This window comes from Platalea leucorodia, assembly GCF_965183815.1.
Source record: "Platalea leucorodia genome assembly, chromosome: 24".
NCBI lineage: Eukaryota > Metazoa > Chordata > Aves > Pelecaniformes > Threskiornithidae > Platalea > Platalea leucorodia.
This window is the reverse complement of record NC_138846.1, coordinates 3,118,654-3,144,898: the sequence shown is the minus strand read 5'-3', so window position 1 is coordinate 3,144,898 and position 26,245 is coordinate 3,118,654. Positions and strand designations below refer to the sequence as shown.

General features: G+C 44.3%; 1 protein-coding gene across 12 annotated transcripts in view; it reads right to left on the bottom strand.

Moving 5' to 3' along the window:
* Window positions 1-26,245, bottom strand: part of POGZ (pogo transposable element derived with ZNF domain) — a 37,865-nt gene that overhangs the window by 4,817 nt on the left and 6,803 nt on the right. For 3 of the 12 annotated variants that reach the window (XM_082332842.1, XM_082332846.1, XM_082332847.1), the window contains 13 exons: window positions 21,535-21,659; window positions 10,102-10,277; window positions 9,239-9,347; window positions 7,779-8,072; window positions 6,779-6,985; window positions 5,883-5,992; window positions 5,117-5,451; window positions 4,277-4,431; window positions 3,652-3,752; window positions 2,591-2,737; window positions 1,494-1,628; window positions 827-999; window positions 122-262 (listed from right to left, as the gene is read on the bottom strand). In XM_082332842.1, the coding sequence (XP_082188968.1) occupies window positions 122-262; window positions 827-999; window positions 1,494-1,628; window positions 2,591-2,737; window positions 3,652-3,752; window positions 4,277-4,431; window positions 5,117-5,451; window positions 5,883-5,992; window positions 6,779-6,985; window positions 7,779-8,072; window positions 9,239-9,347; window positions 10,102-10,277; window positions 21,535-21,658 (2,207 nt within the window). In that variant the 5' untranslated portion in view covers window position 21,659. Of the gene's footprint in view, window positions 1-121; window positions 263-826; window positions 1,000-1,493; window positions 1,629-2,590; window positions 2,738-3,651; window positions 3,753-4,276; window positions 4,432-5,116; window positions 5,452-5,882; window positions 5,993-6,778; window positions 6,986-7,778; window positions 8,073-9,238; window positions 9,348-10,101; window positions 10,278-10,626; window positions 10,886-11,395; window positions 13,745-21,534; window positions 21,660-26,245 lie in introns of those variants that run through there. The other 9 variants (XM_082332849.1, XM_082332851.1, XM_082332852.1 and 6 more) reach the window with 9 other exon arrangements.

The window sequence follows — 26,245 nt, the reverse complement described above, 5'->3', positions numbered from 1 at the left end:
TGCGCTGAACTGGAACTTCCCGATACCCCTTTCTCACAGGGCAGACAGACAGACAGACAGAGGTGCTACGGCATTCGGGCAGGAGGTATTTCTACTACAGCGTTCACAGAACCGCACGTACTTGATCATGTGGTTGGCGTAAGCTCTGGAGCAGCAAGTGCTGTAGCGACATAGCGAACAGTGCACATAGGTGGGAAAGTGGTTTGGGAAGTCGGGGATTTCGAAGCTGCACTCCAGACAAGTCTGCCTCCCCAAGACGCTCCTGAAGGGAAGAGGGATGTTTTCATCAGTGCCTGAACAGGTATCTCTGGAGTTGTAACAATCATCAGGACAGAGAAGAATTTAACGACAGGTAAACTTTCAGAAGTCTGCAGTCAAACTAGTCTCATCTTGCACCCTAGCTTCCCAGGGTGCCTCAGTGCCAGGCTAAACATTTCCCACTTGCTGCAGTCGGGAGTGTACAATTTAAGAGTGGATAATAAATAAATAAATACATAAATATTTTTAAAAACGCACAAAAATTGAAGACAAGGTAGCAGGACACAGGATGGGCAGAAAGCCCTTATGCTGATGAAATGCCACTGTTTCTATAAAAGCGCCTAGCTGATTCTGTATTTCGCAGTTTCACCTTAAGGGCTTTCATAACATGACTTAATCCTGGTTTTGTGGGAAGCTGGATTCTCCTGGCATAAAGTTTCCTTGGCAACTGGTAAGACAGAGCTGTCCAGTGCCGAGGATCGCATTACCCATCACTGTGGCATTAAAAAGCTAACTACATTTCCTTTCAAAATCTTTTTTAATCTGCAATTTAGCAAAACGTTCTGACATTTTTTTGACCGCTCTCTTCTGGACGTTCCTCTGGACAGGCGGGTACAGGAAGATGGGCTGGGGATCGGTAGAAGACGACAGCGCAGTGGTTTCCTGCCCGGTGCCCTGCGGCATGTCATTTGAAGATATTGGCACTGTCCGTGGCTGTCCTCTAGACGCCCTGATTGTAACCTGCAGCAAAGAGAGACACCCATAGCTCCTAAAACACCAGGATCTATCCAAATTCAGGCTCCTCTGTTTGGAGCAGTCTTTCAGGCTCTTAGCAGAGAACACGGGTGCTCCTAGGACACGACTGTCCTCCCCCCAGGGCAGCAGTAGCCTAAAAGAGGGCACAGGACTTGAGCCCCAGAAGTGCCCGTTTGTCCCCAGTGACTACAGAGGGCGTCCAGATGGCTAGTGCAGACACCCGAGTCAGGAGAGTTTAACCTCTGGCGTGCCACTTTCACCTCTCCCTTATCGTTTCTATGAAGTATCTGATTAACTGAACACACACAACAGGGACAGAATACAAAGTGTTTTTCCGCCCCAGTGAGTGTGGTTTAAGCGATGCAGACGAAGCAAACATCAGTCTTGCAGCACTTAATAAATACACACCAATACAGACGCTATGGGTGTTTCCTGAGGAAACGGAGGGCAGAGGCCTGCTGTTAACTTGGATTTCTTACCTTCGTTCCAGGTTTCAATCCTTCTAACTGTTTGGGCTTCCGGAAAGTTTTGTGGTGCTGCAGCTTGTGTTCAATTTTATCCTTGGCAAATAGGAACTGGAGTCTGCACTTGTTGCAATGATAAACACTCTTCTTCTAAAGCAAATGCAAATGAAATATATTTCATTTTAGAGAAATAGAAGTCACAACACAGCAGGGTTTTTTGTTTAAAAAAAGAAAAAGAAAACCACACTTTTCCCCTCTTTGGAACCAAATGCAGCCCCATTTTTCTTTAGCATCTGGAAGTCCCTCCCCGCCAAACCCCCGTATCTTGTGCGTTTTGGTTTTAAATTTTTTTGTTTGTTTTGTTGTTGTTGTTTTGTTTGTTTGTTTGTTTTGGTTTTTTTTAATTAAAATCATCAGGCTCTGCAGACACCAGACCTGGAAGTGCCATGGAACAAGTCTTACCTAGCTTGTTTAAGCCAAAGTAAGGCAGACTAGCAGAGCAGCGTGGGGCAACATTATCTGAAAAGTTGCCTTGCCTCTGCCTCTTACAGGAGTCAGCGAAGGACTTCGGGGCAAATCAATTCAGGCGCTGGGTAAGAGCGCTACATTTCTATATTCTGAAAGTACACTTCAGCTACACCCACATAAAATATGTTGTCAATACAGCCAACATATATGGAAACAGAACAGTGAGCTACAGAAATTACATTCGTGTGCATACAGTATTATTTACTTATTTATTACCTGGAGACAAAAAATTTAAACCCCAAATGAACATAGAGCCCACTGCTGGTTAATCATCACGAGGCACACACAGTCCAGCCAAACATGCTTTTTTCTGCTAAGTTACAACAATCTGTGCCGCTCCCAAAGGAGCACTGCCTCTTGTCTTCAGCACAATCCCTACGAAAGGTCTGGAATGACAGCATGCAAATTGCATTTGTTATGGACTGCGTACAACATCTCCTAAAACCCTTCTTTCAACCGAGTTTTCTTCCTTGCTGTTTTTATTCCGAGCAAATGCTCAACTAATCACATGCTTACTGTCCTCTGAATCTCTGCGGAGAGGGAACCGCCCTAAACAGAGAGAGGCTACAGCCCTGACATAGTACCTGATGCCTCATGAAGTGCTGTTGGAACGCATTGCCGTTCTTGAAGACTTTGAGACAGTAAGGACAGAGCAGGTGCCGCGTGTCTTCGTGGATCATTCGGAAATGGCTGTCCACTTCAGAATAGAGCGATGAACGATACTGACAGACCTACAGGAGCGGACGGAAACAATTAACAGTGGAATAACATCGGATTCTATCTCACATCCGCCACTGCAACATGGGGATCTTAACAGCAATGCCCAGATTCCCAAAGATACTTATCAGTGGAGTTTAGGAACCAGGTCCTGAAGAACCTGCTAGCTTATTCCAACTGTGAGATACTAAATCGAGCAGTGTGTGTTCAGAATAGTTTGGAGAAACAGATTTGAAGTACTTGTATAAAAAGAAAGGAGTGACAATTCAAGCTCCAGGTCCAAAGGAAAAAAAAAAAAAGAAAAAAAAAAAAAAAAAGGGAGAGACAGTCAATGCAAAGCAGTTGGAATATATTAAAGAGCAGTTTCTTCAGGGTCTATGTAAAATGCAGGATTTGGAACATAATCTGTTTTAACATGACATATTTTAGAAGGTTCTTCTCTGTTTTTTCTTTTTGGAGGGACAGTGTTAGGACCTCTGGGTGGAGATGACACGTTCAGAATCGATGCAAGCACAAATCTCATGGCAACAGAGTGTCAAGAAAAGGTATCACACAAGCAACATAATCTCATCTGCTCCAGAGTGACAACTTCTCTTTATGGCACAGCAATTTGCCTGCAGGCCCTGGGAGGAAAAAAAAAATTAGGCTCTGAATGCCACTGGGCCTAAACAAACGTCTATCAAGCTGATCCAGCTTCAGAGTGCTGGGAACCGGTGGCAAGTGTTCAGCTACTCGTGCTGCCCTAAAAGCCACCGGACTTCTCTAAGTCCACACCTGGAAAAAAACGCAATGGGCTCCACAGCACCGTTCCATCGCCCAAGTCTGGTTTGGACCCCTAGGAGCCACACACTTTGCTGGAAAGTGCCAGATCTCCTCTCATTCTCTAGTATGCATTTACAAAGTCCAGCCCCTAAACCACTCTTAATACCTGACAAACATAGGGCATCTCCCCAGGCTTGTGAGTGTCCTTCATGTGCTGCAGGAACATTGGCTCGCTCTCGAATGCCCATTCGCAAATCTTGCACTTTGCTGCAAAAGAAAGGCAAAGCAGGTAACAGCTGGGGGACAAAAAAACCCTGTTAAAACATACCAAAGAAACTTGTAACTGGTAGCGTAACAACTTAAAACAAAAGAAAATCAACCAACCCAACAGAGAAACCCCCCAAAACCTAGCGCTCAACTCTCTGAATTGGGTAGACAACAAAATATATTCTGAGAGGCTTCCAAAAGGCAGCAAAAATTCTGTTAAACAAAACGGTGGGTACAACAAGTAGGAAGGTGTCCTAACAAGGAAACGGCAAGTGATTTTAAATCAGATGTCAACCTACTGGTAAAAATTAAATTCTACCGTGACATTATTATTGAACTTGATCTTTACAATACTCTCGACAGTAAGTTTGCAGAAACGTAATTTAGATGGATTTTTCTGCTGGCCTACAAAACCAACGCACCAAGGGGCAAGGCAGAACAGACACTCCTTTCTCAACAGATCTGCAAGTTAATTAAGTCACACCTCTTAAACCTAAACAAATGACAAAGCAAAATCAACCTACTTGTTGACTCATAGGGACTGTGGACGTTCTCTAAGTGACACTGCAGCTGAAACGGAGTGGAGAACTGTCTGTAACAATGCTGGCAGATGGTGTGGACATCTACCTCTCCATTCTGCTGATCCAGTTCAACGTGGTGCTTCATGTGATTCATGAACCTTATGGAGGCGAAGAGGAAGTGTGTGAACGGAAACCCAAACATTTTGCACCTCTAACCCTGAAAGCATTATGAATGCTACACCAGACGTTTTTTTTAACAGCATTAAGGTGTTTCCTTCTTGCTCTTCCCATCAAAAGCAAGCAAAATCTCCTTCCATCCAGCAACCTCCCGCTCCCTAAGCCTAGGGGAAGTGAGAGAACAGATTTTGCAGTACAGAGGCTGTACTACTTGCCTCTGAGCACTTCTGACCCCAACCAGGCATTCCACTGATGATGACAAAGCACTTCAACTTATCACAATAGAACAACATAGTGGCTGGCTCAGACGAATACACTATTTCATAAAAATATTTTCTCCCTCTGTTGAAAAAGCATTGAAATAAAGATGAGAAGAGCGGTTCTTCAAGAACTTTCCTATTATCTAGTAAGACCAGTGATGAGCAAGTGAGACTTCTCTGCTGAAGAACGGAAATGCAATTATTCTAACCACACAATCTTCTTACAGCTTTTGCCCTGACCGAACTGTGTGGCGACGGGCAAATCTCTCCCTTTTGTGCTTCAGTGCTGGTCTGAAGCTACGATATGGGAAAGCTTACTGATGCTTACAACTCATTTTTACTTCTGCAGACCAGAGGTATTCAAAGCACTATAGACTGTTTTTGTGGCACATTGCATTCGTCTTACCGTATGTTGTTCTTTAGCCTCTTGGTGCAGTGCGGACACCTGAAGGAAGTTGGAACCTTGGGGAAGTTCAGTAGCTGGCTCACTTTGCCGCCATCTCTGCCATAGTAGAAGTCATCTACTAACATAATGAGCTTACTTTGGGACGAGTCAACTACGTTTTCACTTGGCTCTGGAGCTTTAGCAGGTGGGGACAGGGCAGGGATAGGAGTAGAAGAGGGTGGTGAAGCAACAGCTGTAGTTTTTTCTGGAGATGGAGGCTTTGCAGATTGAATATTTGGTTCAGATTCTAGAGATTTTCTTTTCTTGAGGAACTCAACCATTTCAGGGCAGCAGTACTAAAAGGAAAAAAAAAAAAAGACACAAAAAAACCCCACACATTAAACTGTATCTAGGTAGAACTATGTGTACTATTAAACAGACAAAGAGTAACCAGTACTAAGAAAAGACAGAGGAACTCTAGGAAACTCTTGAAGAAAGAGTAATGCAGAGTCAATATCCAATTTTCTGTTTTGATTGTTTACTGATATGCAAGATTAGAAAACAAATGCATCTCCTGGCCCCAATGGGACATAAAACTGAGGTCCTGCCTACTTCCAAGTGAGAGACGCTGGGGAAGGTCTTCCAAAGGCCTCTCCTTTGCCTCTCACTTTCTCCTAGTCACATTCTTCCTTTTCACAGGAGTCCCTGATCTAGGGAGAACTGTTCTTTGCTCTCCACAATCACGAGCAATTACCCATTAACTGCTCATCTCAGAACGGTTACTTACACACATATGTCCTCTTAAAGCTTCAGTGACTCGAAACTGAGCATCACATCTCGGGCAGACCTTCCTGCCACCATCTTGCAAATCAAAGGTGGGAATAGGAGATGAACTGACTGTAACAGGAAAAACACAAAACGAAACAAGAAAAATAGAATCTTTGCACTTCATCTTAAACCTAGGCAATCTTCAGCATACTGAAATACTTTAGTTTCAAGAGCCGTAGTTTTAACTACTAGCTAGACTGGAAGAGGCATGAAAAAGGCAAAAGTATGCAAACTTCTGACAATCTGTATGACAAAACATACCCCCCAGTAGCTAGAATAACAATAGGAGTGTCTCAAAATTAGACTTAATAAACTGGGGGAAAAAAAAAAGGAAGAAAGATCAACTCAACTCATCTCCTCTTTCTCTTTAATCATTTGTTTGGTTTCTTTACTCATTTGTTTGCTTTGGTTTTCCATCAGATTAAAATGCCTCATCTTCACCTCCAGCTGTAGTAAGAAACTCAGAAAACAGATGACATGAAATGCACCTTAAACCAACTTCTGGACTCCCAAACACCTTAGGAAGGTGCTTTTTTGGAAGAAGAGAAGCAAAGATTTTATCCTTTTGCCTCCTTGCGTAGAGCATTTCAGGTGTGTGTATTCTCAAGATGGCAGCATGCACACCAACAATTTTGAATGCAAAATAATGTATGCAAGCCAATATCCACAAACAAAAATAATCACTGGATAAAAATGTACAGATAAAGATGAAGAAATTAATAGCAAAGCTTTTCAAGTGTTTCGCCCTATTATGAAATCTCAGCAGTGACGGGTTAGCATTTTTTTACTCCCGAAGATAAACTTCTGAATTCTCAGCAGAATCAATCGAGTTAAGATAGCTCCTACAAACCATACCTTTTAATGATGACGACGATGACGACGACTCCGAAACACTAGACCTCTGGGAACCATGCACAGGGCTGCTGTTGGAAACCACCAGCGGGCCAGGGCTCTGTCCTAACGAAGGAACGGTGTTCAGGGTGTTCACTAGCTTAGCAACCTCATTGCTGTTCTCACCAGTCACTCCAGGTCTCTTTACAGTCACAAAGCTTGCGATACTCACTGCCAAGGGAACGGATAATACAACACCACTAATAAGGAATCAGTAAGATCTGATCCACTGTGTGAATCCCGCCCCCATCTAGTATGCCTTGTCTCTTGCTCCTCTACCTTGAGTCTTCACCAAAGATGACTAAGCCATCAATTATCCTGTCCAGTAATGCGAAGGCTGGCAAGACTGGGAAAGTAAATTTCCCTAACCTTCCAGATCACGCTCCAAGATACGAGCCAAGTCCCACAGCGAACTAAACAGGATACTGATGGTCACAGAAATTATTTGCATTTCTTTTCTAATTGCAGCTGTATATGATTATGGCCACTTAAAGCTAAAAATAACCTGACTACTTGCTATGTGAAGAAGTATTTTTTTCCTTTTCAAATTGTTTTTCACTATTCTTGAGGAATCATTTCACTTATGAATTCAGCCAACGTTAAAAAAGCAACATGGTTAGTTTCTGCTCGTGTTCATCACCTATTTAATTTCACCTTTCAAAAAATACAAGTGATTAACAAATAGTATTTTTCACTTTTGGGGACTTCTAACTGATGGTCTCAGAACATTCTACAAAACAAAATTTAACTGGTTCTCAAACCAAACTGGACACGATGGCGGGATTATCCTCATTTTCCAGGTTGGTAAGAGAGATGAAGCGTGAGTCAGTGAGAGAGGCAAAAATAGAACCCAGGAGTTCTGACTCAACTTCTGTCTTTTAGCTGCTACGCCGTATGTTTGAAGATCAAATCATAGACAGTGTTATACGCTCGAGTCCCCTGGCTTTTCCGTGGCAAGTCTTACCTAATTTGGGGTTAGTAGCTTGACTGGACTGCCCTGGCTGCTGCACAGTTAACTGTCCAAGTGTTGTTGGCTGCGTTGCAGTAGGAGTTGTGGAGGTGCTGGGAGTGGACTTACTTTGCTGTTGTGCCTGGGACTGCGGAACAGTGCTCCTGATGGTAAGCGTGGCCGGAATGACCGTAGTGAAAGTGTTGGTGGTGGGTCGGACCGGCATGGTTGTACCTGGTCTCACCTGGGCCATTTGAGAGAACACCTGAGGAACTCCAACCGTTGGTTTAACAAACTGGGTACCTGGGGCTTCAAAAACAAATGAACAAATGAGGTAGGTCGAGTAATCGAATTCCATTCCTTGCACAGTAATAACTGAGTGCAACCTGTTTTCCGATACTGCTGAGCTCCCCAAATTCCCAGCAATTTCAGTGGAAGTTTTAGGAGTTCAGCACCTTAACTTGACTTCCCAAGCAGACTAAAACTGAACATGGATGCAGACAGAGCAAAGACTGTATTTACAACTTTTTTCAGGTGGAATTTTCCAAAAGGCCCAAGTAGCTTATGAGCATAAATCCTGCCGACTTTCATGGGGCTCATAGTCCTGGTCACTAGGCCCAGTGGAAACTCATGGAAGGCTTCTTAGGGCAGGACAAGGGTGATCCTACTGTTGCAAATTAGTCTGCGATACCAGGCTTTGGAGATTCATTTTGGGGAGAGTGAAAGGCGACTCATCACTAGCACGGTTGCTTTGTTATAAGGCAGGTGTCCGGTGACACACGAGTTCTTAGTCTTTCTGATGGTGCATGACAGGATCCGGTAGCAGAAATGAGCGTTAGAAAAATCACCCTGGGGGTGAGGCTTGATTTCCAGGCAGTCCCCCAGCACTAGCATGGCATGGGGAGATTTTGAAAGGAAGGAAGAGGGGTGCTCGTGGGCTGGGACTTTGGAATCAAGGACTTTCCAGCTTCTCCTACTGCCCTGCCAGCGAGGCGGCTGGGGGTGCACAAGAAGCCGGGAGGGGACACAGCCCGGACAGCTGACCCCAGCTGGCCAAAGGGCTGTTCCACACCATACGATGTCATGTCGAACAAAAAACCTGGGCAGAGTTGGCCGGCGGGGCATGGCCACTGCTCGGGAACTGGCTGGGCATCGGTCAGCGGGTGGTGAGCCATTGCATTGTGCATCGCTTGTTTTATATATTCTTTTATCAGTATTATTATTTTCCCTTCCTTTTCTGTCCTGTTAGATTGTCTTTACCTCAGCCCACGAGTTTTACCTTTTCTCCGATTCTCTCCCCGATCCCACTGCGGGAGGGGTGAGGCTGTGTGGTGTTTAGCTGCCTGCTGGGTTAAACCACGACAAGGAGAAATACAGATTTCAAATCTAGAAATATAGTTTGTTTTTTTTTTTTTTAAACCCTTGGTACTCTAAAAAGGAACACGACAGCGGCTTTGGCTTGTTTCAGTCCTTACCTGGGACGAGGGTGATGGGTCTAACTGTTTGACCTTGCTGTACATTCAGAACGATTCCAACTTGGTTCATTGTGTTCTGTACAGGCCGCACATTCCTCACGGGAAATCCCTGCAGTCAAACAGTGCCGTTACCATTAACATACAGAGCATACTCAAAGCACTTTCAGTATGAGCTTTCTACCCCAAAAATCAAACAAACAAATAAAAAAACCCCACCCCACAGCACTATCACCTATAGATCAACTGAACTATGAGTCCATACTGTTCTCAGCCAGCACCTTACCCAACAGTAGGGCCACCTTCCTTACACTTCACAACATGCTGATACACAGCCTCCGCTCTCCATCTCTCCTTCCCTAAGCACCTACGGAAATCTTCTCCCAGGTCTTAGCAAATGCTCAAAGAAGCCAGTGGATGTTTAAAAAAAAAATTTACCTGCACATTTCCCAGGGAAATAAAAAAAAGTAGTTAAGTGTTCAGCCAGGTCAAACGCACGCCGAGCGGACAGACCCACCTACAGCAAGGAGTCAGGTAAGGCTACAAGTGAGAGGGAGCGTGAAGTCCCATCAGACCTGTGCTGGCTCCACAGGACTTGCTGAGGGGTGGAACGTGGCCAATTTTCTCAAGTGAAATTCAACCGCAAAATGACTAGGGACACGAGCGATTTCCAAACAGAGCTATTTCTAAATCTACATAAATTAAAAAACAAAACCCCAACAGGTTCCAGTTCCAGTGTAACATGCACTAAAGCACGCAAGAAAAACTGAAACAGGCATCTGATTATTTCTTAACAGGGCACAGCCTTCCACGGACAAGTGCACCAGAGCTTCTGTCTCAGCCACCCTGGCTGGACGGGCACTCACCTGGGTTGTTATGAAGATGGGCTGGCTGGTCACTGGAGAATTTGTGACATGGTTGGCATTCTGCATGATCTGTACAGGCCGCAATACTGGCTGAGTTACCATTGTGCCCAGACCCGAGGTCGGGTTCTGGGTAAGGATGAGCGGCTGTCCGCTTTGCTGCACAAGAGGATTGCCGGCTGGAAGAAAAACAGAAACGTAGCAAAAGTCACATCTGCCAGGCAAAAAGGCTGCTGCTTCTCACACACACTCAGTTGGCAATTTTAGTCTTCAGAATTTGAATGAGTTTTCCAGAGCATGTCTTCAAAGTAAATTTGTGAAACTATCCAACCCTTCTATATATTGTTTTAATATTCATATTTAGACTAGGATTTTCCAAGCTGCCTAGGAACCAGGTGTTCAAATCCCTTAGCCTTGAGCAACCCCAGAGACTGATTATTCTGGCTCCTATGTGCCCTTTGAACACAGCCACAGCAGCTAAAGAAAATATTTTTTTCTAGTCTCATTAACCATTAAGTAAAAAGTCACCTGCTGGCAGATACTGGGAAAACTTATGCTGAACCACGACAACCCCTGGCATAGGATGTGTACCAGAGGCAGAGCTACACTGAAAAGTTTCTGAACAGCATCGCAATCACAAGCTGTCGGAGACACCGGAGTCTGCCGAAGGCTTCAATTAACCAGGACCAGGAGGTCACAAGAGTTCTGGAGTAACCCAAAGTTATCTTCAGCATCCTCGGCTAGCAAGAGGACTAGAGGACTGAACCTTTGCAAAGTGGCAGACAAACTTTAACAAAAGAAGGAAGAAAAAAAAAAAAAAAAAAAGAAAAGATTGCAAACATCTGGATCACACTTAAGTCATGACATGCATGCAGCCTGTGCCATAAGAACATCTTATGATGGTTCAAAGTGTTTATTCTCTTGATTCAAGGGTGAAGCATCCTGCTTGGAAATAAGTTATGACAGGGAAGAGACAGTAGTTCTACCTGCTAAACGCAACATCCTTAACACCACACAATACATGAACTATTTCGCACAAGTTCTTTGGTACGAGAGCAGGCTGACGTGATTTCAACCAGCCAGGTTAGCGCAGCTTAGCCCGACACACCCGTCAGCCCAGACCCCGGCTGCGCGGGTGCTCCTAGCCTGCTTCGTTTGGGAGTAAAACCACTCAGCTTAAAACGTCTTCCCCGTGTTTTACACGAATGGATTTTATTTAGTATTTGCTTTTTTGACAATAACTTGCACTTTACGCTAAGCGGCAGTAACTTGATTCCTTGCAATTGTGCCAACGTACCTGTCAGGGAGCTCCAACGCTGGCGTTACCCACCATCACGCCCAGGGGCATCTCCCTGATCGATTTTCCCTGCACAGCTCTAATACGGACTTGCTGCTTATAGATACAGCTGCCCAATCACTCTGCCATGAGGTCCTGTCCTCAAACGCACACCACTTTGTGAAGTTCTGACGGCTAACATCCCATGACCGCTGCTAGAGTTACCTAATGCTTTCCGTTACCTGCAGATGAAAAAGGTATCCTGTCGCTTTGTGAACCGCCAACTGCACAGACCAAGGTTTCTACGACGGAGGCCTGCCTCGGTGACTTGCCGACCACAGCAGACTTGCAATATTTGCACAGAACAAGGCAATTCAAACCCAGGAATATTGCTCAATTCCTCCTGGCAACTTGGGGGCCAATGTCACACCAAAGCAAAGATCGGAAGAGTCTCCCATCTACTGGCAGTTTGCCGGCACCCGGGAGATGAGGAAGGAATTAAAAGGAAGAGAAGAATGGAGGAGGCTGTGAAGAAACGTGCTAGTAAAAGATGGGATGAAATGGTCTACAGCCACCAAGGTACTGGTTCAGAGAACACAGAACAAACCTTTGCCACCGACGAACACCAACGATGCTCAGCAGAGCACTTTTGATGTTGTTCCCTTTCAGTGGCCAGTCCACTGGCAGATGGACGCGATTTTCTGCTCCCACGCACTGTGTTTTCATACGCCCTCTGACAACACCAACTTTAACTCATGGCCAGACTCACGTTGTCTTTTCCACAGAAATCCGCCTCACTTTGTGCACAGCACGGACGATGCTCAGGTAATAAATCAAAGCTACGCAGGAAACGAGGCGATGTCTGTACACACCTGACTCTCGCACGGTAAACGATGGAAATATGATGGGAGCAAGGGACCATCAAAGAGAGGGTGTTTTGGTATCTAAGGCTGTTGACCATCATCTGGAAAAAAATGAATCTTATCCCATTAAGCAGTTTAGCAAAAACTTTACTTTTTACTCTGATGGTCACTGTATCTTCATCTCCCAAATGCCTATTACAGGTGACATGTGGCCAGGTCTAAAGACAGCGAGGAGCTTACCACAGCAAGTGATCTGCACGTATGAAATGCGTTACCTTTTCCAAATATCACGGGGGAGCGGAAAACATTTAAAAAAAAAAAAAAAAATCAGGCCACAAATATTTCAAACTCAATTCCAGAAAACGAGCAGGATACTTCTTTGGGTTTCAGTTCCTTCTTCCTCACAAAGTTCAGCTCATTCATGTATTTGTGTTTACGCACTACTCGGTCCCGCTATTACTATAATCCGTGCCTTGAGGACAGAGGGCTTCCAAATCGGCAGGGGGAGGCGCGATAGAGGAAGCCCCAGAGGAACCTTCCCACCGTGGATTTGCAGCACGCTGACACGAGGCTGACAGATCAGCCAGGGTGTTTCAGGGTTACAAAATGGTCCAACATTACTGAAACTGCTGATGTTAGAGGAAAGGGTTGCTGTACCCGAACAGCAAATGTTTCCTATGTAACTGTGTAAATCCAGGAAAAGACCTGCTGCATGCCAAAATCTTCTGACCCACAGCCAAAACAGCTTCTTTTAATGGAAGATGCTTTACGCTGACAGTCTGGATGCTGCCTGGCTGGCAATCCTCAGGCTGCACGATCCAAATGTGTTCATGAAGATTACAGTAGGCAGAAACAGTAGGGTAATGGAAGGCTACACCAGAAGGTTCAGATCCAAGGCACACAACTGCATCTTGCCTCACTTTTTCAAGAACCTTAGCTGGCAGGGGGACTGCTGGAAAAGAGACACCAGTTCCCACTCCCAGAGCACGGGAGGAGGAAAACAAACAAACAAACAAACAAAAAAAGGCAGCATCAGCAAACATAACCTCAAACCGAGGCAGAGGATGGAGACGCGGAGATGTCACGAAGGCTAGCAGCCTACCTTTGACCATTTTCTTCTTTAGGATCAAAACCAATGAGCACAAACCCACTACTGTCTGACCTCAGTGCACGCTGCCTCCAATCCCAAATGAAAAGAGGACACGCTTCTAGCCTCTGCTGTTTTATAAAGCAAGGTCTCCAAAAAGGGACAGGAAAAAGATGGAAGGAGTGAATGGAAACTAGAGACAAACAGACTGGATTTGCAATCTTAAAAAAAATTCAGAGAGGTAATCCCTTCACAACACTCCTGAAAATAAGGTGATTATCAAAGAGAAGTGACAGAGCAGTTGAGGAAAAGACAAAAAAAGAATCTTTGGATAGTTCTATCAGGTTCTGAACGTTTACATCCCACCTAGTATCTGGTGAAGGCCCAAATCCAGAGCATCAGCAGGTCATTTTCTCCTCAGTGTCTCAAGGATCTTACTTGGCTGGCAAGGAGCACACAGTCATCCCCAAATCTTTCAAGGAGCGGAGACCTTGCCAAGCGCTGAAAGTCTGTGACTGCAGATGAGAGGTCCGACAGTGCCGCTCGACCTTCCGTGAGAAATCCTGAAGGCTGAAGCTGTGGTGACCTCGTGGTTAGTACAGAGGCCACCGGGCAACCTCAAGCGGAGTGTGACAGTCAGGCTTCCAGCTCCTTCTGGCACTCCTCTGGAGTTTACGAATAATCTGGGAAGACTTGTACTAGTTTAACAAACAAAAGATGACTTTGGGTTTAAGTCCATTTTAAAGCAGAGACCAGCTGTACAAAGATCTTCTGCTCAAATCAGTCCAATGGTTTTGACTCTTTTCTCTCAGTGTGGACTTGGCAGGCTCCTGCCACCGTGCTCTCTCCTGAAACGCTATCATTACTAGACAAAACAATAGCAGAAGCATATATAAATACTCTAATTCCTTACCAGAAACTGCAGGTTCTTTTCATTGTGGCCAGGATGGACACAGTTGTATGCCCAATTTTTTTTTTCAGGCTTTGGTAGACTTTCGTAAGTGGCAATGACAAGCCTTCTGCAGTAGCATGTCCAAGAGCGTGCAGTACTTCTCTTAGATTGTTTCCAAGGAGGTTTGTAAGGTTTCCACTGGTCCTGGAGCGCTTTAAACTCACCGGCCAAGACAGATGTGCATAGATTCACTACTTCATCTAGGGAGAATGAGGAGACCATGGCAGAAATCAGCTGCTGGGAAAGAACAAATTATGTTCTTCTCTCTTCTCCTCCTGCCTCTCAAGTGTACGATTTTCCAAGTAGCTCGCTGGAAATGGCTTAATTGGCTTCTTGGAGGAGGGCGATTTAGACCTAAATGCCAGTTGATGACGCAAGCCTCCTGAACAGCCCATCTAGTCCAGCGATCCTTGCAAATCCTAGGCCTCTTCCTATGCTTCTTGAACTCCTCCTTGACTTCCAGCACACTACCAGGAAGGCAGAATGTAGACATGGAGAAGGGGAGTTTCTTTATCCTCCCTCTCAACTAAGCACAGCAGAGACGCTCTCCTCTAAAGGAGAAGCCACTCTTGTCGGATGTGCCCTGCGTGTTCACAGGAGAGGTTGGACTGACAAAGCCTCTTTAATCTGATACTCCAGAAACCCCATACAGATGATCCGCACTTCACAACAGCGCGACCTTCCTAGAGAAGAACGCTAGTGCTGAGCCCATCCATAAGTTACTCTGCACCGTGAACAAGCGAGGTGCAGAGATAGGGACCTCAAAGGTAGAGCACACCACGCCATTGCTAAGGAGGCCGCCAGTGCCAAGGCTCCTACCACTGACACCGTCCACATCAAAATCAGTGATAAATGGGTAGGACTGGCGTCAGCACGTCATGATTTAGAGGTTACCATACACGCAGACTTTGAATTCAACACTTGGGCATCAATAAAGGTCCTCTCAGGCTTAGGAAGGGTAGACTCCTAAGCCTGGGATGACTCAATTCCTTGATGACTTTGTTCTCCGACGAATGGCCCTCGGCAGCCGGCACCGACAGCTGTGGGGCAAAACGGAGCAACGCAGGGACACACCGGTAAGGCTTTAACGGCAGGTGATTTGGGTTCCAAGTGGAGCCAGCTCACCAGGACGCTCCCTGAGAAGTAAGGGATTACTGGGGCCTGGGAACAGACTCGTAGGTATCTGAGGAGCCTTCCATCATTCTTAGGAGAAGCAACTTCAGGCGGCTCCTGTGCTCTCTGAATCCACTTCCAGAAAGCACGGCAGGTCGAGCACTGCTCCAAGACATAGCCTTCAAGACATGGGAAGCGCAGGGAGCAAAGCTAAGAGGAGCTTCTGCCGTAACACCACTCCCTAGATGACAGGCTAGCTGAGCTTGATGTAAACAAACGTATAATTTTTGTCAACAAGTCTAAGAGAGGAAAATGATACTAAATACTATATACGGTTTAGGGGAGAGAGGGCTCACAGGGCAGTATGCAGAGCAAGCATGCACCGCAAGCGTCCTCTCACACTGATGCAGGCAGTAATTTCAACTAGAGTAATTTCTCACTTCCCATCCTAACCTGACTTAACCATATACTGTTACGCGTTTGCTGCGTATTAAATGTAAGTGCAGTGTTTTCTTCTATAGTTTCTGTATTTCCAGGACAAGAAGCACTTTGCAATTCTTGTGGTGAAAAGAATTATAGGAAGGCAAGTTACATTTTTATCTGATGGTGGAATTATTAAAAAGGAGTCAAGCTGTCAGGCTGATGTGCCGCATGGCACCCATTTTCTGGTCAACAACAACAGTGCTTTTTTGGATACGAGGACTCTGTGCAAACGGACAGACATATATATATTATACCAGCTAGCTATGCACGTATAAGTAATATAAGAACGAACTGGTTTGAGTAGGATACAGGTATAGCTAAAAGCAATCAAAGAAAATTAAGGAAAGAAAAAAATTAGGCCAAGCATCACTTCAAATATATTTAGCTTTCAGTAATTTTTCCTTTTATGTCCCAGTAATGAGACATTTTAAAACTAACCTGCAGGGAAAAATTTGGATCCAGCAGAAAGATGGAAAAAAGATAAGCTAAAAGGTATTTCCATCTTTAGCTTGGAAATCCTGTTTCTTGATTTTTGGACATGGGGTCATTTCTGTCCAGTCCAGTACGCGCTTCTGCTCTGTTCATTCAAGGGAGAACTTGTGGTTTGCGTACATCCACGTTAAGAAGGACAGTAGGCCTCACAAGAGGTTCGAGCACACGTTTGTTAAGGCATGATCTTGAAAGTTAGGTAATATCAACATGGATGCTGTTATTTAAGAAAAGGACAAATTTTAGGTCTCCAGGCTTGCTTATAAGTGAATTACATCCTAGAGGGGAAAAAACCAAAACAAAATCCAACAAAACCTTACACTGGGAGAACGGATAGATTTAATGGGTCTTTTTCAGCCCTAGCTTGTAAGTCTTTTTAATTAATGTAAAACAAAATGCGAGACGACAGCCATGAGCATAAAAAACAGATTGCTGAAAGCTGGGATGGCTCCAGACATGGCTCATTTCGTGAGCGTTCCACATAGTCACAACTTAAACTGGGATGTGACCCTCAGTTACTGGGCCAGCAGAGACTGCAGGGACTGAAGAGGTGACAGATGTCCCTGTGGCACTTTGCCACTCAAAATCCTCGCTGGCAACAAGCCAAAAAGGATTCCCCTGCAAGTCAAAGTCATGTCATACGAGCTGGGAGTGACTCGACAAACACAGCACTCGGGGAAGAAAAGGCCATGCTGTAGGCTGAAGAATTTTGCTTGTATTGGACCTGAAGTTAACGGGCCAAGCTATCTTCTGCCGCATCAACGCGAGCAAGAGGAGAATTTACTCCACCATAAAAACTGAAGCGCTCCAGAGATATGCAAAACCAAGCACGTTTCCGTATTTTTCACCTAACAGCATCCATCCCGAAGCATCTGAAAGTCCGCCACTCAATGAAGGAGAAAGGCCCCGTGACGGTGACCAGGAACACCCGGCACTACCAGCAGCATCTTCCTCACACCCATACAGATCAGCAAAACACAAACACAACCCACATCATCAAGCTTACCCTGAAACATACAGCCCTCACCCTGATGTTGAATACTTTGATGCTGAATACTTTCTTTTGACAGCGCTAACAGAGCTGACCAAGCTGCCAAGTCATAAATTCTGCCTATCTGGAAAGTAACTGTGTCTTGTGGCTGTAAAGGTCGTTTCCCTCCTCCTCTCCTCCAAAGCAGACCAACACACACCTCCGAGATTTTCAGCAGTCTAAGAACAGTTCTCTGATTAAACATGATTTAAATTCTACAAACCCTCCTTAGCATGCGGACTCGCCCTGTGGGGCAGAAGCAGATCCCAACACGCAACACCGCAGCACGAGAAGAGGGCAAATCCGAGGCGGTTCCTGCAGGGGTACAAGATGCCAACAGCCCATCGGGCCGGGCAATTCCTGCGCGAGCAGGCAGCCCGGCAAACTGCACTCACTGCTCAAGCCACTTCCACAGCAGTGATTTATGGTTAGATGACATACTACAAGAGAGACACAAAAGAAAAAGGGCTATGGAAAGTGATAGATGGAGTCACAGCACATAACATCCCTACCTGACTGCAGCTTTTAACGCATGGAGTAAAATCTGAAGGTGGTGGTTCCCCAATGGCTACCACTAATTCTGTGTGCAAACCAGAATAAAAGAATGAGCACCTACAAGACGACAATCATCGGTAGCTGTGCCTGTGACTTCATTCCCCTAGTACAGACCAGAGTGATTAAGGTCTAGAAACACAATACCGGCTTTTCAGGGAAAGGTTTCTCCAAAGCCTGCAAGGAACTAGGCCATGAGGAAAACCGTTCTGCGTGCCTCTGAACTGTACCTCACATACTAAAAAATATTTCCAGCTAGCCCAGAGCAGCAGTACGTGCAATCCTCCGAAACCTCTAACGCTCCCGCAGCCCAGAGAGGATGCAGGGCACAATCGGACCACGCACTAAGGGACCGAGAAGGGAAGGCAAAACCATCACGATCTGGTTTCTTTTTCAACCTTCCTCGCTACATTTCCAAGTCAGATGCTGCAGCTCTGGATTAGTTTGCAGAGCTTACCGTGACCCTTATTTTTGAGATGAACACACAAACAAATAAGAGGAACAAAGAAGAAAGTTTCTCAGACTGTTGTGATTCTGCACAATCCTTTCAAATTTAAGATGTGACCGCGGACTATCCCAATTAGATTCCTGTGCAAATCCCACTGCTTTTATAGGATCTGGGAATCATTTGGGTATCAGATTCTAAGGAGGTATATTTGAACTTGCCAGAAGAACATATAAATATTTTACTGATAAATACATTACTATTAGCAGATTATTTTTTTCAGTAGTCACGCTCGTTTTTCTTTTTTTTTAACCATTCATCTAATTATAGCACACTGATATCACCAAGCCTTTATTAATTTCTCGTAATTGATTTAGAACATCTGTCTCAATTTACTTTTATTAGTAAAGCTATGAAATATTTATCACAACTGTATTATGTAGTGATATCTAATACATCTGGAGTTCAAGATACTTTTAAGACACTCCCAACAAAGATACCAGTTTCAAATAACGTACAGAATTTTGCTCGTTACTTGTGTGTCTGATCAAATTTTACTAAAAACGATGCAATGACTTTTAGGTGCGTTTGACAAACATATTGTTACAGCTCCTTAGTGCCAAGAATCCTAAACCCACTTTATATTTCAGCATATTAAGTTACTCGGAGAGATTGCTTAAGCTATCTCCAAAATGAAGCACAAACACCCTTTAATAGCAAAAACCCCCAGAAATATTCACCTTGGAATTTGGCCAACACACCAGTTTAACACATCTACTCTTGCAAAACACATCACGACGCACCAGGGCGACCCCGAGTAGTCAGGGCCTTCACTTTGTACCTTACCTGGAGGGCAACACTACCAATGGTAACTTCCACTGATGTCTAAGGACCCTGGATTCACTTTCGAGTCGAAGACGACCAGCTGCTACTCCCTGTAGTCCCTGCAAGTTTTGGCACAACTCCCATCCAAGTTCTGCCCTGACACCTCCCTGTTCAGCCTGTGAAGTCTCAGGTGCTCACAGCACACGGCAGCGTGACCGCAAGCGAGCCTCACATTTCCCCTCTGCACCCCAAACCGTTCTAAATCCTGAAGGCACTTCTGCTTACCATTGCTGTTCACAAATACTGTCACTAGCGTCTTCTTCGCACTGTCACTATTCTGAGCCCCACTGCTACTGACTGACGTGGCTGCAGAGAGATTAGCACCTACGGATGCATGGGCAACAGCTGGCAGAGGGGCAGAAACGGGCTGCAGACTCACTGACCCTGCTAGAAAGGAATGGCATAATTGTATTGAGAAAAAAATAGAGAAAGCACAATTTGTTTGTAGAGACACCGTACTAGCACGCTGCTTGGCTGTACTGCCGTACCGCCACACTAGGTAACATTTTTAGCTTTGTACAATAGTCCATACTCACTTCCAGCTTCTTTAGTTCTGCGTTTTCTTTCAAATGGCACAAGCAAGAGAAATTCAACTTGAACTCAAGACCACTGTTAGTTTTCTGTCCATTCCAAGCCGTCTATAACTGAATCACTTTGTCCTTCCCAACACCCTCCTACCTTGACGCCTCTAAATACTGTTCAAAGGAAGCTCCTTGTAAACCTTCCCTGGGAGGAAGGCCAGGGGAAGCAGGCGACAGCAGTCAGCAGCAGAAGCGTCCCCTTCCCGAAGCAGAGACAGCCTCATTCTCCTCCCTTCCAAATATCGACGAGCCTCCCAAAGCCCCCAGTGTGGAATACTTCCACAAACACCCTGCGTATAACCACGAGCGGTGTGGAACAGCTCCTGCCAAGGAGCTCGCAGCACCACCAAGAACGCTCCCGCAGCACTTCACACTAGGGCAGAGCTTAGGATGGCACAGTCAGAAATGCGAGATGTTGAATCACCACCATTAGTTATTCCTGGCCTACAACAAGACGCAGACCCATCTCTATTCCAGATATTAAGCTGCTGCTTTGCTTGATCTTGACCAAGAAAAAGGTAATTGAAATGGCTGAACAAAAGCCTAACTTATTAAACATGCCAGTCTACTTCACCCACACACATAACTGGGGTAAGAATTCTTCTTTCCACACACCAGACTCAAGCGTGCGGCAAGAACCAAAGGGACCACGAATAAAAGGTTTTTCTTAGTATAGTTGTGTTTCATTTACTCCCAAATTGTGAAACGCTCATCACCAAGGTTCAATCTGGGTAAGACAGGTATACGCACAACGGCCCAACTCCCTGTCTTGACGCCAACAGAAACCAACAGTCAGCAAGCACCATCCTTGGGTCTTTCCTTACTTGGGGCTCCATTACCAATGGAATGATTATACAGAATCTGAAAAACATGAAGCCTCCCATCTGGCAATTACTGCTTTTTTGAGTCCAAATTTCTCATTATTTGAGACAATTAGCGGATAACAACATACTCTGACCTGCGCATTGAACACAAACACTGAACATCAAGGTTACACATCTTTCCATTTGCAGAAAACAGGTGAAACAAACAAACAAACCCACAAAAACCCAACTGAAACTGATTATATCAAATCACAGGTTAAATAAGTACTAATAAACGAGTTTTAATCTCACTAGTTTGACTACGTAAGTTAAGTCACAGGAAATACAATTCACCAATCAAGTACCCGACTTCCTCACTCATTTCAGAACTGCTAGAAGGATCAAAAGTCACTCACCACTGAACGCTAATACATACCGAAGCCCTTTGTAAAAGAAAAAGCATCATGTTCTATGTAAATTATCCATTCTCCACTTTTAAGAAACCACTACTTTGGCTGTAGAACGCGAATAACTTAGCCAAATTTCCCTTCTCATTTTTCAAACAGGCCACCCTTTCCAACACCTGCAAAAATCTTACTTCTCTTGCACAGAGACAAAAAAAGCAGTTTCCTGCCTCCTAAACTACTTATTCACAGGACAGCTGGCCTTGTGCAGCAGCACCACCGTGTCAGCTCTACCCAGCACCCAAAGCGCTGTGCACAAACGGAGAAATTGAAATTGGTTACGTGACTCATTAACAGGTTTTTTAGCTATCAAATAAGACTGCTTACTGGCTAGGATGTAAGCAATCACTGCCATTTCCCTTTAATTTTAACACCGATAACAGGAATAATTCTAGACTAAAATAGTTAATTACCCGTAGCAGTTTTATCAACTGAATTATAATCCTCAACAACAGAATCTTCAATCACATCACTGATTTTCTGCCATGGTTCCAGCTCCTCCTCCTCACATTCCATAAAAAGGTCCGTGTCCGCCATCCTGCAAAGGGAAAAGAAGAGAAACCTTTATTGGAAAACTGTGTTTTGTCGGACAGCAAAAGTCTCATTATAAGAAAAATTCTAACGCCAGAAATATGAACAATGTTCTTATTTCCTAGTATTCCAAAGAAAAAAAATCGACTCCACATCCTACTTTAATAGGCTGTGTTTCCTTTTCAGATAAATTGGTGAAGCTGGTGCTGAAACCCCTTGGTTTTGACTTAAAATTGCAGTGGTTTTGCCTCCCCTGCATAAGAAAGCCAACCTAACAGCTCTGAAATCAGAAGTCACCGCCCCAAAACCCCAGTACGTTTAAATAAATTAATAACTGCAACTGAAAGAAGGAAGAACCATGTTTTTTGTTCTGTTCGTGGTTTTGAATATTCTAGGATTACTGCCAACACACGTGACAGAGGTTGAATATCCAAGCTTAAACGAGTAAAAAATGCGTGCACAAACGTGCGAGCAGTCCTCAGCTAACCTCAGCCGCCCCCTCCGATCAAACCCCTGCCCGCTCCCCCAGCCCCAGCTCCTAATCTTCCTTGTAGCAGGGAATGTGACAGCCAATTATCAACTAGTTCAAGGGGAGAAAAAACCAAAAAAAACGAAGGGATTTTCTGCAATTAGATCCATAGTTATTGTCTTTCAACTCAAGCGAATGTTCTCTTGATCTCCGGAGTAAAGCACCCGATTTACCTTCTCCACACTGCTCGTTACTGGGTATAACCATTGCCATATTTTTCAGAGAAAAGACACAACAGCCAATTCCAGCCTGTTTTGCCTCTCCTCGTGAAGAAGTCTCTCCTGTTCTTGCCACCGATCTCCAAAACTTCTATTTTGGCTACGTCTTTGTGAGACAGGGAAGCAGAAACAAAGGCAATCGCAAAGCAGGGGGTGCGTCACTGCTAATATAACGACCTTACAACATTATAATTCACAGTGGTACTTTTTGCTCCACTATTTACATATCTTTCCACTTGTTCGCCTTTCTGAGCGCCACTGCACACAGAACACAAGTTTTTATGGATCTGCCTACAGCGAAAGTGAAGTATTTTATCCTGGGACTGCATCTAATCTAGACCTCAATGACGTATAAATCTGGATGTGTTTAAAGTTACGAGTTCAATTAAACACTCAGACCACCAAGCCAGAATTAAAACCAAGATGATTCACAATTATCAACAGTGTCTCAAGTGTCCTACAGGAGATCTCTTCTCAGAAGGCGGGAGAGTTGCCACCAAAGGTCTCCAAAAACCTGATTTTCACTGCTCTTATTGAGATCTAACCAACAGGCACACATTTCCAATCACGCTTTGACAACTTACAGGCCACGAAGCCAAGGTGCTGACACGAGCTTTCTCCCAGACCTACTCTTGCCTTGTTTCAGGATTTGGCTGTTTCTAAACTTCACTTATAAATTACGCTTATGCAAAATTTTAATTCTCCTTAATAAGACATTTAGGAGTCTTTAACCACTATGACCAATTCTAGAAGCTCAATGGCATTTTTAAAGGAAATAAGGATTATTATAGGAAATAAGACACGACAAAACCTGAATTTCCTAATTTCCCACCTGGGTTACAGTAAAAGAAGAGTTGATTCTTCCCCTGTACTGACAACCACTAGAAAGGCTGGCGAGCAGAACAAGTGGCAGTTCTGTACTGTAAGTGAACGGGGATCAAGGTGTCTAGAAGGGATTTTGCTCTTGATTACATTTGGGTGGCAAAAGAGACTGTTACGATTGCGTTTTGTCATCTCTACTACCGCTTGACAGCCATAAAAATCTGATGAGAAATGTTCTGAGACAAACTGGCCAAAATAAACAGCTTATAATAGGGGACAAGCAAGAAAATAATCCAACTCATGTGCAGGCAATCTGTGTTTTCAATAGCCACAGAAAACAGTGATGACCAGGAGGCTTAAGCACAGAGTAACATTTATTAGCTCACTGTTGAAAAACTAGAGGAGATGTAGCTTTAAAATATAAGCTGGATTAAGTAACCACAGAGCAATTAAATTATGAGTCTTATATCATTACGCTATGTCTACCCTTCTTATCCTAACACAGTCATAATTCTGGCCAAACAAATGCTCAATCTGCTATAAACTTCAGTTTGTAAATCAGCCTACAGCCAGGATTTACAGGAGTGGCTGCTAAGGCTGTGGGTGCAACCACCTTCTGCAAACGCAGCCTTTAATTTGTGTTTGCCACACTAGCTGTGAAATGCAAAAGCACGATCGTCAGGAATTTCCTGTAATACAACATGAAGCCAAAACAAAATTTCGACAAATGCCGATCCGAAGTATCTGTCTTAACCAGGTAAGCCTCAAAAAAACCACCCAAACCCTGAAAACTTGTTATTGTTTGCCAAATCCAAATTGCCAGCCCTTTTTTTGAAGCAACACATAGCATTGCTTTCCCCTAGATACAGACAGCCTCTCAGACTCTCATTTTTCTGTGTTGCGTTTGTCTAAAAAGCATTCTCAGAGCTCATACTGCGATGCTGTAGTCGCATGATGGTGTTTTACTAAGAAATACTCGTTTTAGCTCTATGCTTGGTTATACTAATACATGTAATTCTCACTTCCCAATTATGCTTTTGAAGCACAGTAACATTCATTTTAAGAATAACATAAAAAATGACATTCAAAGGCAGCCCGTCGTGCCACTCATGTTTGGTAGCTGATCTTCTTTTGTTCCCCACTTCCGTCACATTCATATCGATAAGAGAGTAAAAAAGTCATTTGTCTTCTCCTGCACGCAGCTCTGAAGGGCTAGTCCTGCCATCGCTCCTACGAGGACACAGAGCAGCAGCACTTTGAGCTAAGCTGGTTTACACCTAGTCACACATACTGCCAACTTGAAATATTTGTTTAATATCGCCATCCCCGTGCCTCAAAATGTTGTGTATTTACAATGCAGAATCTCAAACAATACAGTAAATGAAAACATTCCTGTGTAATTCCACTTTCGATCTCTACAAAATTGGATGTGCCCTTCTTTTATGAAGGCCTTTGAAAGACGAAGAGTCCTCAAAGTCCAACCCAGCTCTCAAATAACTCACTCCTACCAAGACTACCTCTTTTAGTCTCTTTTTAGCGGGGACCTAAATAGATGGCTTAAATCGAGGGTGGTTGTGGGCTCGTTCAGCTATCAGGAAAAACTCTTGGTGGAGAAATATTATCCAGTATGGGGATTTTACAAGGGAAGCATAAAGAATCCTGTCTCTCTGAACACAAGTAGAACAAGAGAGAATTTCGAGTCCTTCTCAGTCAACTTTTAGCCTAAAAAGTACGCTTGCTGGAACTTTAAGTGACCTTGCCTCTTGCAGCTGGCCCCCAAGCTGCTCTGGTGTTCTGTCCAGAGACGCAAGCGCGTCTCCACGGCCGCCGTCTCCTCACTCTCAGCCCACCCTCCCGGCGCGCGCTTTGAGCCGAGTAACAGCTCGGGCTTGCCGAGTCGGCCAGCGGATCCACCAGCCGGTTATCAGCAAGCAAAGGGACATTTAATGGCTCCGCACGCAACACGACGAGGCCGTGCTTTGCACGCTGTAACACTGCCTGGAGCACAACTCAGAGAGACTTAAACCAACCAGAGAGTCCAAGAGAGCTAGAAAGTGGGATCTTCAAGAGAAGATGGAATGACCCGGAGTTTTCCATCTGTAGAGGAGATTACCGAAGCACAACGATCTTCAGATACGTAAAAGGCTATTGCAAAGCGGAAGGAAGCGGTCTGTTCTCCACATCTGCGATGGAAACAAGAAACGAAGGGCTCGAACTGAAGAACAGAAGATTCCAACTTAAACGCCAAAAAACCTTCTAGGAATAAGGATGAAGGACTGCAACAGGCTGTCCGAGGAACTCCTGAGACTGCCAGGTCTGGGTGCCCCTGGAACGGACAGATCTGTAGGAGAAGGTATACATACTGCAGGGAAGCAAGGCAGATTGCATGTCTTGCTGGGGACATCTGAGGCTCCAAAAATACTACCAGATATTTTTGCACTACTACAAAACAGCAAGCATACTTTCGTTGTTGACACCGAGGCTTTTGCCATAGGAAGCAATTAAATACTCCCGTAACAGTTAATTCTTTTCATCTGGCTGAATACAAAAAACATTACTAATAAATACAGCACATAAACCAAATTACCCCAACTTAACGCATCCAAATTCCTGCTCATAAATACTGTATAAAGCAGCAGTTGTTCAAATATGTCCATTAAACTTTTCAGAAACGTGTGCCTGAAACTAGTCTTAGTAAAATGTCTTCTAATCAATGAGAAAAAATAGCCAACTGATTTAAAAAAAAAAAAAATCAAGCCTCTTACTTGTCAAACAAAATTACATTAGTATATTTAAAAAAAAAAAAAGAAATCAGAGTATTGTAATAATCCTAATATACAATTAACGAAGTGTATTACGTTAAGCATGAAAAAGCTCACATTCTCCATAGCACCCATTACCTGCACGCTTCAAAGACATTACTCGCTTCCTCATTTACATAAAACCTGCAGTGTGTAAAAAATTTTATTAACCTTATCTCGAAGGTGGGAAACAGAGTTCAGCGAAATTAAGTGACTTGCCAAA